Genomic DNA, 16,215 nt, shown 5'->3' on the forward strand with positions numbered 1-16,215 from the left:
TTCCATGCGAACAATTTCTCTTCCCATATCTCGCACTAGATCATGCATCTTCAAATGACACCCAATTCTTCGGAGCAAGTGTTTATGGACTAAAGTTGCAATTGCACTTTTAGCATGAAAGCCACATGCATTTAATATTTCAGTATCTTCATGCTCATCAAACCCATGGAAGACGCATGCAATATCGAGGAAAATAGTCTGTGTTCATCATCAAGTCCATCAAAGCTTATCTTGAGAATCTTTTGGATATCACAATGAGGAATTGCTCTTAGTTTTTCGAATTCATATCCCCATTCTTCTATAGAACCTCCTTGTAAATGTGACCCCAATATCACACGAGCTAATGGTAGCCTGCCTGAATATTTGATTATGTCTCGTGCCAAGTTAACATAATCTTCTGGTGGAAAATTATTGTCAAAAGCATGCCAACAAAAATGTAACATAGCTTCATTGTCATTTCATAGTTTGGCCTCATATCTCTCTTTTTTTCCAAGCCGACATAGCAATCGCTCGTCTCGGGTGGTAATGATTAGTTTGGTAATGATTAGTAAACTATCCCAACCAAACCAACTTCTTTATCTTGTTACGGCTTCTAACTGTCTTTTATGGTCCACATCATCAAGAATAATTAGAACCTTCTTTGACCCGAGTCTTGCTTTGATTAGATTGATGCCTGTCACATTCTTTTTTACAAACCTTACTAAACTCTCTTAAAATAATAAAAAAAAATTGTGAAGCTCAAAAGAGTTTTCAATTAATCCACTGATTAGGCAGGGACAAGATTCGAACCTGCAATCTTCAGGTCATGAGCCTGATGAGTTGACAAAAGATTGTGTTTCGAAGGACTTTTCAGAGTTACTACCTGACATTGATTTCGGTGTGCCAGGTCACTTTTTTTAAAAAATGATTTTTCCTTTTAAAATACTTTGGACTCCAAAACTAAGTTTGCACCAGAGATTCGGGTAAGGGGGTTCATTTGACTTTCGGAGAAAGTGTTAGGCACTCCCCAAGTTTCGTAACTAGTACGGTTGTATACTTGATCTAGTGGCTTTTTAAAATATTAAAATTGAGGTAAAGAAAACTCATAAAAGAAAAATAAACACAAAGATGCTCAAGGCCACCCCCATCTAAGAAAAGGAATATGAAAAAAATGAAAATAAAATATAAAAATACTACAAGTTCTACTCTCGGTCTCCAAATACAAATACCTCGGGGCATACCCCGGATAAAAATATATACAAATCTCGCAGGGCATTCCCAGATAAATTCAACTAGGGGGCGACCTGTCACCTCATATAAGAGAAAAGAAACGGAAAATCCTAAAGTTTGCCAACTCGAGTGTGGTCGGCCTAAACATGCTCCTAGAGGACGATGTAATAAAAGTGAAATGAATAAAACTAAAATTAATAAAAATTAATCACTCCCTTCTTAATTTCTTATTTCATGCATTTGACCAAGCCCGATCCTAAAATATGAGAACAATTAGTTACTAATGGGCTTGGGTCATTCTCCCCTGCCCGCAATTCAACAATCATCCAAACAGATATTATCCAACCAAATGAAATAGTCATCTAACACATAGAAATGTGAACACCAATAACAATAAAAGAAAGGAGCGATGGATCCAAATACGATAAGAGCCTTAACCTTCCCCGTTAACCCATGCCAATTTCGAAGAACAATCAACTAGCAGAATCTTACACTATTTCATGTGAAAGAAGGCTCAATGTCTAACGAGACTACCAAAGAACCAATAAGTCAATCAAAGATACCAACTAATCTGCCAAAGATTAAAATTAAGAGAGATGCGAGGGATGCCAAAATCAATCAAAGGTGAACGAGAATTTTCAACAAATGCATCAGGGGTGCCAACTCTAAAACATGTACTATAAGTTATTGACTAGCTACAGCATGCTCTTCAAGATTCAGGATATCAAATAAAACTTATATGACCAGTGATGATAGATATAGGAAGAAAATACGAAGTATGACCTATGAAACATCACATTAAACATGAATATTATTGCTCTCAGTCAACAAAACTGATGGATTTTACAAACAAACTAAAGATGCACCTTCTGATTCATCCTCGTGTAAAAATCAGTACGGGTAATACACCTAAAGCATGATTTCCAACGAGCTTCTGAACGGAATGCTTCTAATGAAAATCTTAATCGTACTCAAATCGATAAACTGCTTTGGATATATGTTCACACTATAAGTCAGCAATGAAGAACAATGAGCATGAAGATTAAATGAAATTCACACTAGAATACATACAAAACAGTAAGAAAAGGCTTTAAACATTCTGGCAAATAAACATGCCAAGCATTAACTTTAACTAAATATTTTCAAAAGGAAAAAGAAAGCAATCTCAATTTGTTTCACTCACAATGAAGCTCCAACAGATTTAGTACTAGAACAATGCTTCAAGCACTTGGTGGATCCACACATACCAACATGTAAAGGAAAACAACGCAAACTAATTCTCATAAACCTCGGCTAAATTGGTTTATATTAGCATTCAATTGAGAGCTAAATAAATTATCAATTTCCCAATCCCATTTAGCTATAGCCAAAGCTTCACCAAATAACCCACTTTGCTTTCGTACCTCAGAAAGATCAACATCATAGAAAATAGGCAAAACCATCTGCTTTAATTTCTCTTTGCATTCAAGAATCTTAACTAGTTCATTTAGACACCAACTAGAGGAAGCATAATTTCTTGAGAAAACAATAATGGAAATTCTTGACTCTTCAATTGCTTTCTCTAGTATATAACAAATATTTGGAAAAATATCAATATCAATTAAAATTATCTGACCAACTAAGAATCTCTTCCCGCCAATTCCTGACATCTTTCGCCCTAGAATAAGAATGATCCACGTCTCCCGGCAAAGATATAACTTTACCATTTTGGTCTAAATATAACAGATCCATCCCTATCTTCTTTAGGGTAATGTCTTCAGACCACACTTCTATCCTTTCCCCGCCTTTAATCATCTGGCCATAATAAAGTTCATTTAAGATAGATATGTAATATACACATGTCAGTTCTCTGTGTCCATCAAGTATTCCAATATTACTCCACGGAATACCTGAAGGCACTTTATGGGCAATACTAATCCTGAAGGTTGGAAAAAGGGCTACATCCAAAGCGTCGACAACAAACCAGAGAACCATTCCTAAGAAGTTATACTCCTCATTATTATGTGTCTGCACAGTCAAACAGATAGATGAAGCTGTTATTTGATTGCTGCACCATTCTGGAATCTCACTGCATTCCAGATAAATTTCTAAATAACCCTGCATCAGACAGAGACTCAAGATCATTAATCTGATATATAGGAGAGAGAGAGAGAGAGAGAGAGAGAGAGACTAACCATATGTCGATCTTCTCTAAATGGAATTGATAGAGCAGGTGCACTAAAGAAGCCTTCATTGAATGGATTCTGCAGAGAACTACAATTACTCATGTTAATCAACCGTATAGAAGGGAGGTTGTCCAACGGTGTAATCTTGACCAATTTTTGGCAATTTTGAAGTTCAAGATGTCCAAGATTCTCTAAATTTGATACTGACGGGAGTGTTTGAAGATTCTCACAGTCATTCAAACATAACTTCTTCAATACTCGTAACTTAGAAAAATCGAAGGGTAGACAATGGAAACTGTTGCCACTCAAATCTAAAAACTTTAAGGAGGATAAGCTCCCAATATCCCTAGGAATATCAGCATCGGACAAATTCCAGTATCTAAGGCTCAATTCGGTTACAAAAGTTAGCAAGGAATATTGTATCCGATGGACACCTCTTCCAGAAATACTCCTTTTGGCCTCTAACTCTTGACCTCCCACTCTCAAACTTACAAGATTTCTTAGCATTTCAACAGATCTGGGCAATTGTTTTATACCCGTAGAAGATGCAGAAAAATATCTTAGACTTTTCATATCTCCAAGGTTATCTGGTAGTGTTTTTATAGAGGAGCAGTGATGAATGAACAATTCTTCAAGGGATATTAGCTGGCATATGCTGCTTGGAAGATCCCTAAGTTTTTCGCAACCGGACATAGATAATTTAATTAGTCTGGACAAATTTCCTATTGATGGATGGATTAGAGTCAGACTTGAGCAACCAACAAGTAGCAAAGTCTCAAGACTTTGTGGACCATTGAAGTTTGGAGTCCTTCTGAGTTGCTCGCAATAAGAGAGATCCAGCTTCTTCAAACTTGTACAACACTAAAAGTAAACCAAATATAGTTTCAATTAACATTTTGTTTCACCCAGAGGCAGTAACAGTAGACATGAAATTGTAAAATTGAGTAACAAACCTGCAAATTCAATTGAAATTCTTGGATATCACTCTCCCGCATATCTAGAACTGCAAGATTCTCAGCTGGAAAATTTGATGGTATACATTTTAAAGGACATCTTTTCCAAGACAACCATCTGAGCTTCTTGGACAACAACCCAAAATCTCCACTAATATGTAACTCATCCATTATAAGAACCCTCAGGTTTTCCATTTGTTCAAATGCTTTGGTGCTCAAGTTCACTCCCTTTAATGTCCCTCGATCTACCTTCAGTACTTCTACATTTTCGGAACCCTGCAGCTCAGTAAAAAAAAAATAACTTATGCTCATGTTAAGTCCCAGAAATTAAGCTAGAAAAATGCTTTATACAAATTGGTGGACAAACAAAGAGAATACACCATGTATCAACAAAAATGAACTTACACATTAGAGGATGATAAACAAATTTAAAATTGCTCAAACAGCTAAGATGAGAGCCTTTCAAAACTGGCTAGCAGCATTCAATAAGTTCACATGATAATATCAATGGAAAAAAACATAAATAAAGAGAACAAATTGCATCCTGAATGCCTGATAATAGTATCAATTAAAGATAGAATATATATTATATTATATTTAAAAGAATATTTTGTATATATTGTTCTAGAAATAATAACATAAATGTTCCACATATGTACCTATTCAACAGTTTTCAGAAGCGCACATGCCTAATTTCTTCGAGAGCAAGCTTAATTTCCCCAATTAGATAAGCATAGAAAGTCAGTAAGAACATAATTAAACAAAAAATAAATGATGAATTGAGAAAAAAAGAAGAAGATAAATTCCAACATCTCTCAATAACTAATCTTGGAGATAATATGGTCTATGCCCGCAAGTGTGTGTCTATATATATATATATATATATATATATATATTATAAGTGGGAAGACCAAAAGTGAAAGTTGAATTACTATATTACCCAAATAAAACTAACTGGCAATTTTACCCTTTTCTTAAATAATGTTTTTATATTAAAAAGTAAATTTACTGTACGATAAATGATAAATTTGTTCCACCCTACCAAAACACTCATGGAACGTTACACGAAAAAACAACCAGTATTAAGTTAAGAATTTGAGGAGTTACAATTATTAATAATATAATAGGAATCAAATTCTCTTCAATGCAAATTGTATCTGAATAGTTCTTCCGTTGTACAAAAATATACTCTTCATATATGTCTCTTCAATTGCTATTTGTACTCTTTTAAATTTAACTGATATGAATTTCAATATCATCTCGGTTAATCTAAACATGAAAGCAAGTGAAAGGACCCATCACTTATGTTGATAAATTAATTAATACATTCATGAACTAACATCTTTTGCATTCCTCATGTTGTATGTCTATTCGTTTCCCTCAATTTATCTTTCTCCTTTCAATTATTACAATTGTTTTTTTCTGATAAGCTTATTTATTTAGAGCCCGTTTGGCTTAGCTGATTTAGAGTAGCTGATAAGCATTAGGTGCTGAAAAGCACTTTTAAGTGTTGAAGCTGATTTAAAAAGTAAGCAGTTACGTGTTTGGATAAAAGTGCTGAAATTAATAATAAGCAGCTGAAGAATTGAGTGTACGAAGAGTTTTGTTTTAAAAAGAAGTATTTTAGGGATAAAATAATAAATATTTTGGTCAAACCTAAAGTGCTTATAAGCTGAAATTTGATAAGTTGGGGGAGACCAACTTATGACTTTTGGCTTATTTTTGGCTTATAAGCACTTAACTTATAAACACTTTTAATTTTACCAAACACGATAAGCCAAAAAGTGCTTATAAACTAATTTGACCAGCTTATAAGCTTAGCCAAAACCCTCTTAAAGATTTCATAAAAAAAAAGTCATGTTGTAAGACGAATGTCTTCAAAACTTGGTGGCAATAGCAGAGCCGAAAAGATTAATGTTCGACTACTTTTGATAGAATTCTTAATTCCATTACTTTCAAGAATGAGTAATATCAAGGCTATATGATGCAATGCTTTTGGCACAAATCTAATTTGCTGGAAAAATAAAAGTGAGTTTTCTATTTTTTTGACCATATTCTATTCACATAATTCAAAATTATTTACTTTTTATTGATGTAAATTGAATTATTCTTTTCCCTCCGGACACATGATTATTAACCCTTTTTTTAAAGTTTAATTTTGTTTGTTTTCAACAAATACAATACAAATATATATAGGTATTGTGTAAGGAGTGAGCGATAAATTCACTGAGCTGAGTTTAACGAGAATGAACTTTTTAACATTGGTTGAGTGCCTTAGATATATTCTTAACTACTTTATGAGGATATATTGAGTCCTATTGTTGTTTCTGGGTGATTTTTGTTTCGATAGCAGAGAACGATTTTTCTTCTCACACATGTTCTCTTTAAATTTTTTCATTTTTGCTTCTTACTTATCGTGTAAATCATGTTAGTTTAAGAGTTTGCTCTACCACGTGAAATAAGTTGGTAGATTTTGTTTTCATCAAGTTTGTGATCATGGGATTTTCGTTTTCGGGAAAAAATGGATCGCGTGATGCTATTGTAGATAATTGAATGGACCTCTCGGCTAGCTTTACTATGATGGGCATCAACACAAATGAGGTGTGCGTATTTCTAACTTGAATCTTTATTCTTTGGCTCAGCTTTTGAAATTCTAATTCTTTTTGGATAATTTTTTATTTGATTGTGTAGTTTGTATTGTAAAAAGGATCTTGTCATATACATCTAACTATCTTATGGTTAATTTGATATCAACTGTACTTTTTAAATTCGAATCTCTTGTCATTATAATCCTCTCATGTATGGTGCACAAAGTGGAACTTCTTGCAATATTGTACTTTTAGAAGTGTATTTTTTGGTTCGGTGATGACTAATTTATAAAATTTATGTTTTACTTTAATTTTCTTGCTTCCGAGATAATAACATAATCTTATAACCAACGTTTTCCCTCAATTACACACGTAAAAGATCAACTAAGACAATCATTAATTAAAAGGGACAGAGAATAACAAATGAGCAATAATGATATTGTAGCTACACAATAATGAAAAAAACAACTAAAATAATGTGATCGAATATACAACAAGAATATTGTATATGAGAAAATGTTAGGTAGTCACGACCAAGTGACATATTTTTACCTCATAAACTAAAATAATGTGATTATAAATAATAAACTAAGTTAATGTAATGGTTCATCTTTTCAGATAGAGAAGATTATTCAATTATTTTGAATTTGATTTACTTTGAATTTGAGATATGGTCACTTAAATATCATATATTCTCACTCAAATGAGCTGTAACTTTTCATATGTATAATTTCTAATAATATATCAACAATATTCCTTGAACAATACGTATGTAATTTTGAATTTATTATATTTTATCTAACTTTTATAAAAATAATTTGGAATACACGATGCAACGCACGTGTTCGGAAACTGGTATATATATAAAAACCAAAGACGAAAGCACAAATGAATTTAATTCTTATGTGTTGAAGTTTGGCAAAATGCCAAAGTCCCACATTGGTTGGGAGTTAAGTTTGGGGGGATTTTTCCCCTATAAAAGAAGGCCTAATGTTTAGGATTGAAACACACCTCTCATTTGCCTTCTCATCTGTTTAAGGCATTTGTATCTTCTCTCTTTAGTATTATTTCACTTGTATTTTTGGAGTGAAATAAAATATTGGTTGTGTCCGAGGAGTAGGCAAAATTAGCCGAACCTCGTAAATTCTGGTGTTCCCTTTATTGTTGCTTTATTGTCTTATTTATTATTTGGTGGCTGTCATAATTTTTGGTATAGTAGTTGTGACTTATTCACACTATATACATTTGGCTTCCGCAACAATTGGTATCAGAGCCAAGGTACTGTCTAAGTATGCTCTGTGGTTGCAGCATAGTCTGATCTTCCACATCAGAAAAGATTTATCTTGGTAACTGAGTCAAGGTTCTGTCTGAGTATGCTCTGTAGTTGCAGCTTAGTCTGATCTTCTACATCAGAAAGGAAATAATCTTGATTTGTGTCGTCAGCTATTAAATAATATTTGTGTCAAATATGGGAGACAATAAACAAGAAGAATCTACATCAAGTGTCAACAATACGTCATCATTGGCATCTTCGCTTATGACAAGAATTGTGTCAAATGCGAAATTTGCGGTAGAAATTTTTGACGGGTCCGGACATTTTGGGATGTGGCAAGGCGAGGTTCTAGATGTCCTTTTTCAACAAGGGCTAGATCTGGCCATTGAAGAAAAGAAACCAGATGTTATTGGAGAAGAAGATTGGAGAATTATCAACCGTGTTGCTTGCGGTACCATTCGATCCTACCTTGCTAGAGAGCAGAAATATTCATACACAAAGGAAACTTCTGCAAGTAAATTATGGAAAGCACTGGAGGATAAATTTTTGAAGAAAAACAGTCAAAATAAATTGTACATGAAGAAGAGACTGTTTCACTTCACCTATGTTCCTGGTACCACGATGAATGAACATATCACCAGTTTCAATAAGTTGGTCACAGATTTGCAAAATATGGATACAACTTATGATGATGGTGACTTGGCCTTAATGTTGTTGGCGTCACTTCCTGATGAGTACGAGCACCTTGAAACTACTCTACTCCATGGAAATGACGAAATTTCTCTCAGAGAAGTTTGTTCAGCTTTGTACAGCTATGAACAAAGAAAGCGAGAAAAACAGAAGGGCGGAGAAGGAGAAGCACTGTTTGTGAGGGGTCGTCCTCAAAATCAAACGAGGACAAAGAAGGGAAGATCCAAGTCAAGATCCAGACCCAGCAAAGATGAATGTGCCTTTTGTCGAGAAAAAGGGCACTGGAAGAAAGACTGTCCGAAGTTGAAGAATAAGGCCAAACATAACAATGGAAAGGCTATTATGGATTCAAATGTAGCTGATTGTGATGATTCAGACTTCTCATTAGTTACAACAGAGTCATCAACATCATCAGACATATGGTTGATGGACTCGGCTTGTAGCTATCATATGTGTCCCAACAGGGACTGGTTCGTGGAATTTCAAGAAGGAGAATATGGAGTCATCCACACAGCGGATAACAGCCCTCTTACCTCATATGGCATTGGTTCAATACGATTAAGGAACCATGATGGAATGATCAGAACATTGATAGATGTTCGATATGTACCGGATTTGAAGAAGAATCTCATCTCTGTGGGAGCCCTAGAATCAAAAGGGTTCAAAATCATTGCAGAAAATGGAGTGATGAGAGTATGCTCCGGTGCACTAGTGGTAATGAAGGCTAATCGGAAGAATAATAATATGTACCGCTATCGTGGCAGTACAATTATTGGGACAGCGACAGTAACATCCAGTGACGACAAAGAGGCAGAAGCAACCAAGCTATGGCACATGCGCTTGGGACATGCTGGAGGAAAATCCTTGAAAACTCTATCAGATCAAGGATTGTTAAAAGGAGTAAAGGCTTGCAACTTGGAGTTTTGTGAGCATTGTGTTAAAGGGAAACAGACAAGGGTTAAATTTGGTACAGCGATCCATAATACTAAAGGCATTTTGGATTATGTACACTCTGATGTTTGGGGTCCTTCCAAAACACCTTCATTGGGTGGGAAGCACTATTTTGTAACCTTTGTTGATGATTTTTCCCGAAGAGTATGGGTGTATACAATGAAGAGCAAAGATGAAGTGTTGGGAATTTTTCTCAAATGGAAGATGATGGTGGAGAATCAGACAGGCAGGAGAATCAAGTGTATTCGCACAGACAATGGAGGTGAATACAAAAATGATCATTTCAATAAGGTCTGTGAAAATGATGGCATCATCCGACACTTCACTGTTAGACATACACCACAACAGAATGGAGTGGCAGAACGTATGAACCGGACCTTGCTGGAGAAGGTACGGTGTATGTTGTCCAATGCTGGCTTGGGCAAAGAATTTTGGGCTGAGGCAATTACATATGCATGCCACCTCATTAATCGTCTACCATCTGCTGCTATTGATGGCAAAACACCATTTGAAAAATGGTACGGAAAACCTGCTGTAGATTATAACTCTTTGCACGTGTTTGGCTCAACTGCATATTATCATGTGACGGAGTCAAAATTGGATCCAAGGGCAAAGAAGGCTATTTTTATGGGAATTACTTCTGGAGTCAAAGGATATCGCTTATGGTGTCCTATGACAAAGAAAGTAATATTCAGCAGAGATGTTACCTTTGATGAATTTGCTATGGTAAATAAGGTAACAGAAGATACCAAACAAAATGAAGGTGCTTCTAAGCAGGTGGAGTTTGAGGGAAAATTTATTTTTCCTACACAAGAAGCAGAGGAGGAAACAAATGAAGATTACCCTCTGGAAGGAGAGCCAGTAGAGGAGATTCCAACTCAGGAATCTCAACAACAACTTGAATCAATAGCAACCAGCAGGCCAAAAAGAACAATAACGAAACCTGTTCGTCTCATAGAGACGGTTGCTTGTGCAACCTCAATTGTAGCTGATGATGTTCCTACTACTTATAAAGACGCTGTTCAAAGTTCAGAAGAAGATAAGTGGAGGATTGCCATGAATGATGAGATACAGTCCCTTCATCAGAATCATACATGGAGATTGGCCAATCTCCCGAAGGGAAAGAAAGCAATTGGGTGCAAATGGGTATTTGCAAAGAAGGAAGGATTTCCTAACCAAGTAGATGTTCGCTACAAAGCAAGATTGGTGGCCAAAGGATATGCTCAAAAGGAGGGAATTGATTACAATGAAGTGTTTTCTCCAGTTGTAAAACATTCCTCCATTAGAATTATGTTGGCTTTGGTAGCACAATTGGATTTGGAACTAGTTCAGATGGATGTAAAAACTGCGTTTTTACATGGAAACTTGGAGGAGGAAATCTACATGACTCAGCCAGAAGGATTCAAAGTTGCTGGAAAAGAAAATATGGTGTGCAAACTTGAAAAATCGTTGTACGGATTGAAACAATCTTCTAGACAATGGTACAAGCGATTTGACGAGTTTATGTTGCGGCAAGGGTACAAGAGAAGCAAATACGATCATTGTGTGTATTTGCACAAGCTTAAAGATGGTTCCTTTGTATATCTTCTCCTATATGTTGATGATATGTTGATAGCTTCCAAGAATTTGGAAGAAATTGATAAGTTGAAGATTCAACTGAAGAAGGAGTTCGAGATGAAGGATTTGGGTGAGGCAAAGAAAATTCTTGGCATGGAGATAATTAGAGATAGACGTTCAAAGAAACTCTGTTTATCTCAAAAGGAATATTTGAAGAGAGTACTTCAACGTTTTGGCATAGATGACAAGACTAAGCCAGTTAGTACTCCACTTGCTTCCCATTTTAAGCTAAGTACTACTATGTCGCCAATGGATGAAGCTGAACGAGAGTATATGTCAAAGGTACCATACGCAAATGTTGTTGGTAGCTTGATGTATGCAATGGTTTGCACAAGGCCTGACATTTCACAAGCTGTTGGAGTTATTAGCAGATATATGCACAATCCAGGGAAGGAGCATTGGCAAGCTGTGAAGTGGATTCTACGGTATATTCATAATACTGTAGATGTCGGGTTAGTTTTTGAGCAGGAAGACAATCAGTCTGTAGTTGGATATTGTGACTCAGATTTTGCGGGTGATATGGACAAACGAAGATCAACTACTGGTTATGTGTTTACTTTTGCAAAGGCACCAGTTAGTTGGAAGTCTACTTTGCAGTCAACAGTTGCTTTGTCTACAACAGAGGCAGAGTACATGGCTATTACAGATGCTGTGAAAGAGGCAATTTGGCTTCAAGGATTGCTAAAGGAGCTTGGTGTTGAACAAAAAGGTATCACAATTTTTTGTGATAGTCAAAGTGCTATTCAATTAGCGAAGAACCAAGTTTATCATGCAAGGACGAAGCACATTGATGTTCGGTATCATTTCGTACGAGAAATCATAGAAGAAGGTGGAGTCACGGTGAAGAAAATTCATACTACAGAGAATCCTGCTGATATGCTGACAAAGGTGGTGACTGCGGTCAAGTTTCAACATTGTTTGGATTTGATCAACATTGTTGAACACTGAAGATTGAAGATGAAGACACAACCAAAATTTGTTATTGAGAGAGAATTGAAAATGTGGAATTTTGCCAAGGTGGAGATTTGTTGAAGTTTGGCAAAATGCCAAAGTCCCACATTGGTTGGGAGTTAAGTTTGGAGGGGATTTTTCCCCTATAAAAGAAGGCCTAATGTTTAGGATTGAAACACACCTCTCATTTGTCTTCTCATCTGTTTAAGGCATTTGTATCTTCTCTCTTTAGTATTATTTCACTTGTATTTTTGGAGTGAAATAAAATATTGGTTGTGTCCGAGGAGTAGGCAAAATTAGCCGAACCTCGTAAATTCTGGTGTTCCCTTTATTGTTGCTTTATTGTCTTATTTATTATTTGGTGGCTGTCATAATTTTTGGTATAGTAGTTGTGACTTATTCACACTATATACATTTGGCTTCCGCAACAATTGGTATCAGAGCCAAGGTACTGTCTAAGTATGCTCTGTGGTTGCAGCATAGTCTGATCTTCCACATCAGAAAAGATTTATCTTGGTAACTGAGTCAAGGTTCTGTCTGAGTATGCTCTGTGGTTGCAGCTTAGTCTGATCTTCCACACCAGAAAGGAAATAATCTTGATTTGAGTGTTTTTGGACTAAAGTTGCAATTGCACTTCTAGTATGAAAGCCACATGCATTTAATATTTCATTAACTTTATGCTCATCAAACCCATGGAAGGTGCAAGCAATATCGAGGAAAACAGATTGTGTTTCATCATCAAGTCCATCAAAGCTTATCTTGAGAATCTTTTGGATATCACTATGAGGAATTGCTCTTAGTTTTTCGAATTCATATCCCCATTCTTCTATAGAACTTCCTTGTAAATGTGACCCCAATGTCACAAGAGCTAATGGTAGCCTACCTGAATATTCGATTATGTCGTGTGCCAAATTAACATAATCTTGTGGTGGAAAATGACTGTCAAAAGCATGCCAACAAAAAAGTAACATAGCTTCATTGCCATTTAATAGTTTGGCCTCATATCTCTCTTTTTCTCCAAGCCGACATAGCAATCGCTCGTCTCGGGTGGTAATGATTATTAAACTACCTGAACCAAACCAACTTCTTTCTCTTGTTAAGGCTTCTAACTGTCTTTTATGGTCCACATCATCAAGAACAATTAAAACCTTCTTTGACCCGAATCTTGCTTTGATTAGATTGATGCCTTGAGCAACATTGCCAACTTTGATGTCCTCAGTTTTGAGAATTTGTCGAAGAAGTTTCTCTTGTAGCTTGACAAGACCAAATTCTTCAGCTTCTGATCTAACATCTGAAAGGAAGCAACTATTATCGAAGAGTCGTAACATTCGGTTGTAGATAGCTTTTGCCAGAGTGGTTTTCCCTATGCCACCAACTCCGTGAATACCAATCATGCGAACTTCATCTTCACATTCATTTTGCAATAACAACTCTACATCTTTGACACGATAATCTACACCAACTGGATGCCAAGCAACATCTAGAGGTGTCTGGTTGACCTCTTGTAGGATTACTTGTATAATTTTTTCAATAAATTTTGATTCATGCCTATAGATTTTTTAACAAAAACAAAAAATTGAAATACTCCAGTAAATAAAACTTTGATATTTGAAACAATTTGATGGTCAAATCAAAATCCATAGCCAAGACATAACACAGTGTGGTGAATCTAAGCAGTAAAATAGATAACTTACCGCTTTATATAGTATATTTTAAGAAATTGTTTAAGTTATATATATTGATAGTAAAGATCTTTTTTCACTATATTTATCAGAAAATTCACCAGTAATTATATAATAAGAGATCTAATTGTATAAATATTTTGATATGGTCGATTTATAGAGCTTAAACTCTTTAAGTATGTGCCGAAAGCCATGCATAATTATTTGGTTGTGTAATTATTAGGGTAGTAATTATACAATATAATAATTATAATGACCTGCTTGTTTGCCACGGCATAATTATTGAGTAACCGTCACTTTCATGTTTGCTTGGACAAGTGCAATTACATAAAGGTAGTAACTTAGCAAGGTACCGATTTTGTTTTTACCAGACTACCCCTAATAATATTTTAATAATGGGTTAAAGTGAGGGGCTTTATTGACTTTTCACCAAAACCTATATTCAAATGCTTCTTCCTCTTTTAACTGCAGCCATTCTCTCATTCAACTTAACAAGAAGGCCTTTTCCGTTACTGTATTAACCATTTCCTCAAGGAGACTAAATCACTATTTTTAGTTGGAGTTGAAGAGTTGCAGACAATTGTATAAACAATTCATAGGTAGCTTTCCAATCTATCCCATCATATAAGCAATTGTACAAATAACAAATAAACTTAAATTTGTTTATCCTATTTCCTATCCCATACGTACCCGTCAGCAACATTTTGCAAATCCCATCCAGATAAATTTGCAGCTTCAGTAAGTGCAGCTCTCCATTTCTCCACCCTTTGAGCTCCAATTGATCGTTCCTTGTGTTTAGCCAAAGCTTCACCAAATAATCCAGTTTGCTTCCTCAATTCAGAAGGATCAACATCATAGAAAATAGGCAAAACCATTTGCTTTAGTTTCTCTTTGCATTCAAGAATTTTAACTAGTTCATTTAGACACCAACTAGAGGAAGCATAATTTCTTGAGAAAACAATAATGGAAATTCTTGACTCTTCAATTGCTTTCTCTAATTCTCTTGAAATCACGTCACCCTTTCTCAATTCCTCATCATCAATGAAGGTTTTAACTCCAACATTATCCAATTTGGAATAAAGATGACCAGTGAATGTTTTTCGGGTGTCTTCACCTCTAAAACTGAGGAATACTTCATAAGAGAAGGGAGAAGATGTAGATGATTCTCCTCTAACTAATTGAGTATCCATTTGATTTGATGAGAATGAAAGAATTAAGGGATGATTTTTCAGTAAAGGGAAAGTAGCTAAGCAGAGCTACATATATAAGCAGAGGTCTTCCTTTGTGGAAGTCAAGTCAACTACAATCCTTCAACGAAATACAATGGAACTTTCTGGCAGGAAACAAGGGCTAAAAATACTACTTCACTCACCTTTTTAGTTTAATTATACCCTTTGACCGGTCAATGATATATTAAAAATAATAATTATTTAAATTTCACGTGAAAATTTTTTATTAGCCGAAATTAAAACATCTAACCGATTAGAAAGACCCAACCATATCTATCCGTTGTTCGTACTAACCCATCCCAAACACTAACCCGACCCAAATAAAAAGTTCAACTAAGAAAAAGACCTGGTTCTGACGGGACCAACATAGGTGGGTTTGACAAGTACCCCTTTATCTTATCAAATGCTTCCTGACATTCATCTGTCCACTTGACCGCACCATCTTTCTTTAACAGTTTGAAGATAGGCTTACAAGTCGTCGTGAGCTGAGCAATAAACCTACCCACTTCTTAAATTCCTCCTTACTGGTTATCTTTGGTAAGTTCTTCACAAATACATGGTTGAACTTTGCATTTCTCGTTGCAGATTCTCCACTTCGTTTAATAGAAAATGTTCGACATGTATTCTTTTATCAGTGAACATACCATCGTTCCATTTTGTGGAAATTATCAACTCCTTTAGACTCTGAAACTGCAAGGGCAAAATTTTGTTCGCTCTATTGACTCCTTTGATACTGCGACTTTCAGCGCACCCATCATTGTCATGTTGCTGAGTAGGTTACTTGCCAATCTCTGCCATGTTAGATGATTGTAAGAGAGAGTACGTGAATGGGTGAATAGCAAGACAAGTAGCAAAATGATAAATGTAAAGAACATCACAATATATTTATATATGTTCGGCTCAAATA

The 16,215-nt window shown here is 35.5% G+C and overlaps 1 protein-coding gene across 1 annotated transcript; it reads right to left on the reverse strand.

Annotated features, from left to right (window-relative positions):
- Positions 1–2,638: 2,638 nt before the first annotated feature.
- LOC104223962 (disease resistance protein RUN1-like) lies at positions 2,639–15,374 on the reverse strand. Its single transcript, XM_070173542.1, has 5 exons — positions 14,770–15,374; positions 12,976–13,945; positions 4,328–4,603; positions 3,384–4,235; positions 2,639–3,306 (listed from the first exon to the last, which is right to left on the reverse strand). The coding sequence occupies exons 1-5, from the start codon at positions 15,267–15,269 to the stop codon at positions 2,806–2,808; spliced, it is 3,099 nt and encodes a 1,032-aa protein (XP_070029643.1). The 5' UTR covers positions 15,270–15,374; the 3' UTR covers positions 2,639–2,805.
- Between the last annotated feature and the right edge of the window lie 841 nt (positions 15,375–16,215).

The sequence above is a fragment of the Nicotiana sylvestris genome, chromosome 1, assembly GCF_000393655.2.
Source record: "Nicotiana sylvestris chromosome 1, ASM39365v2, whole genome shotgun sequence".
NCBI lineage: Eukaryota > Viridiplantae > Streptophyta > Magnoliopsida > Solanales > Solanaceae > Nicotiana > Nicotiana sylvestris.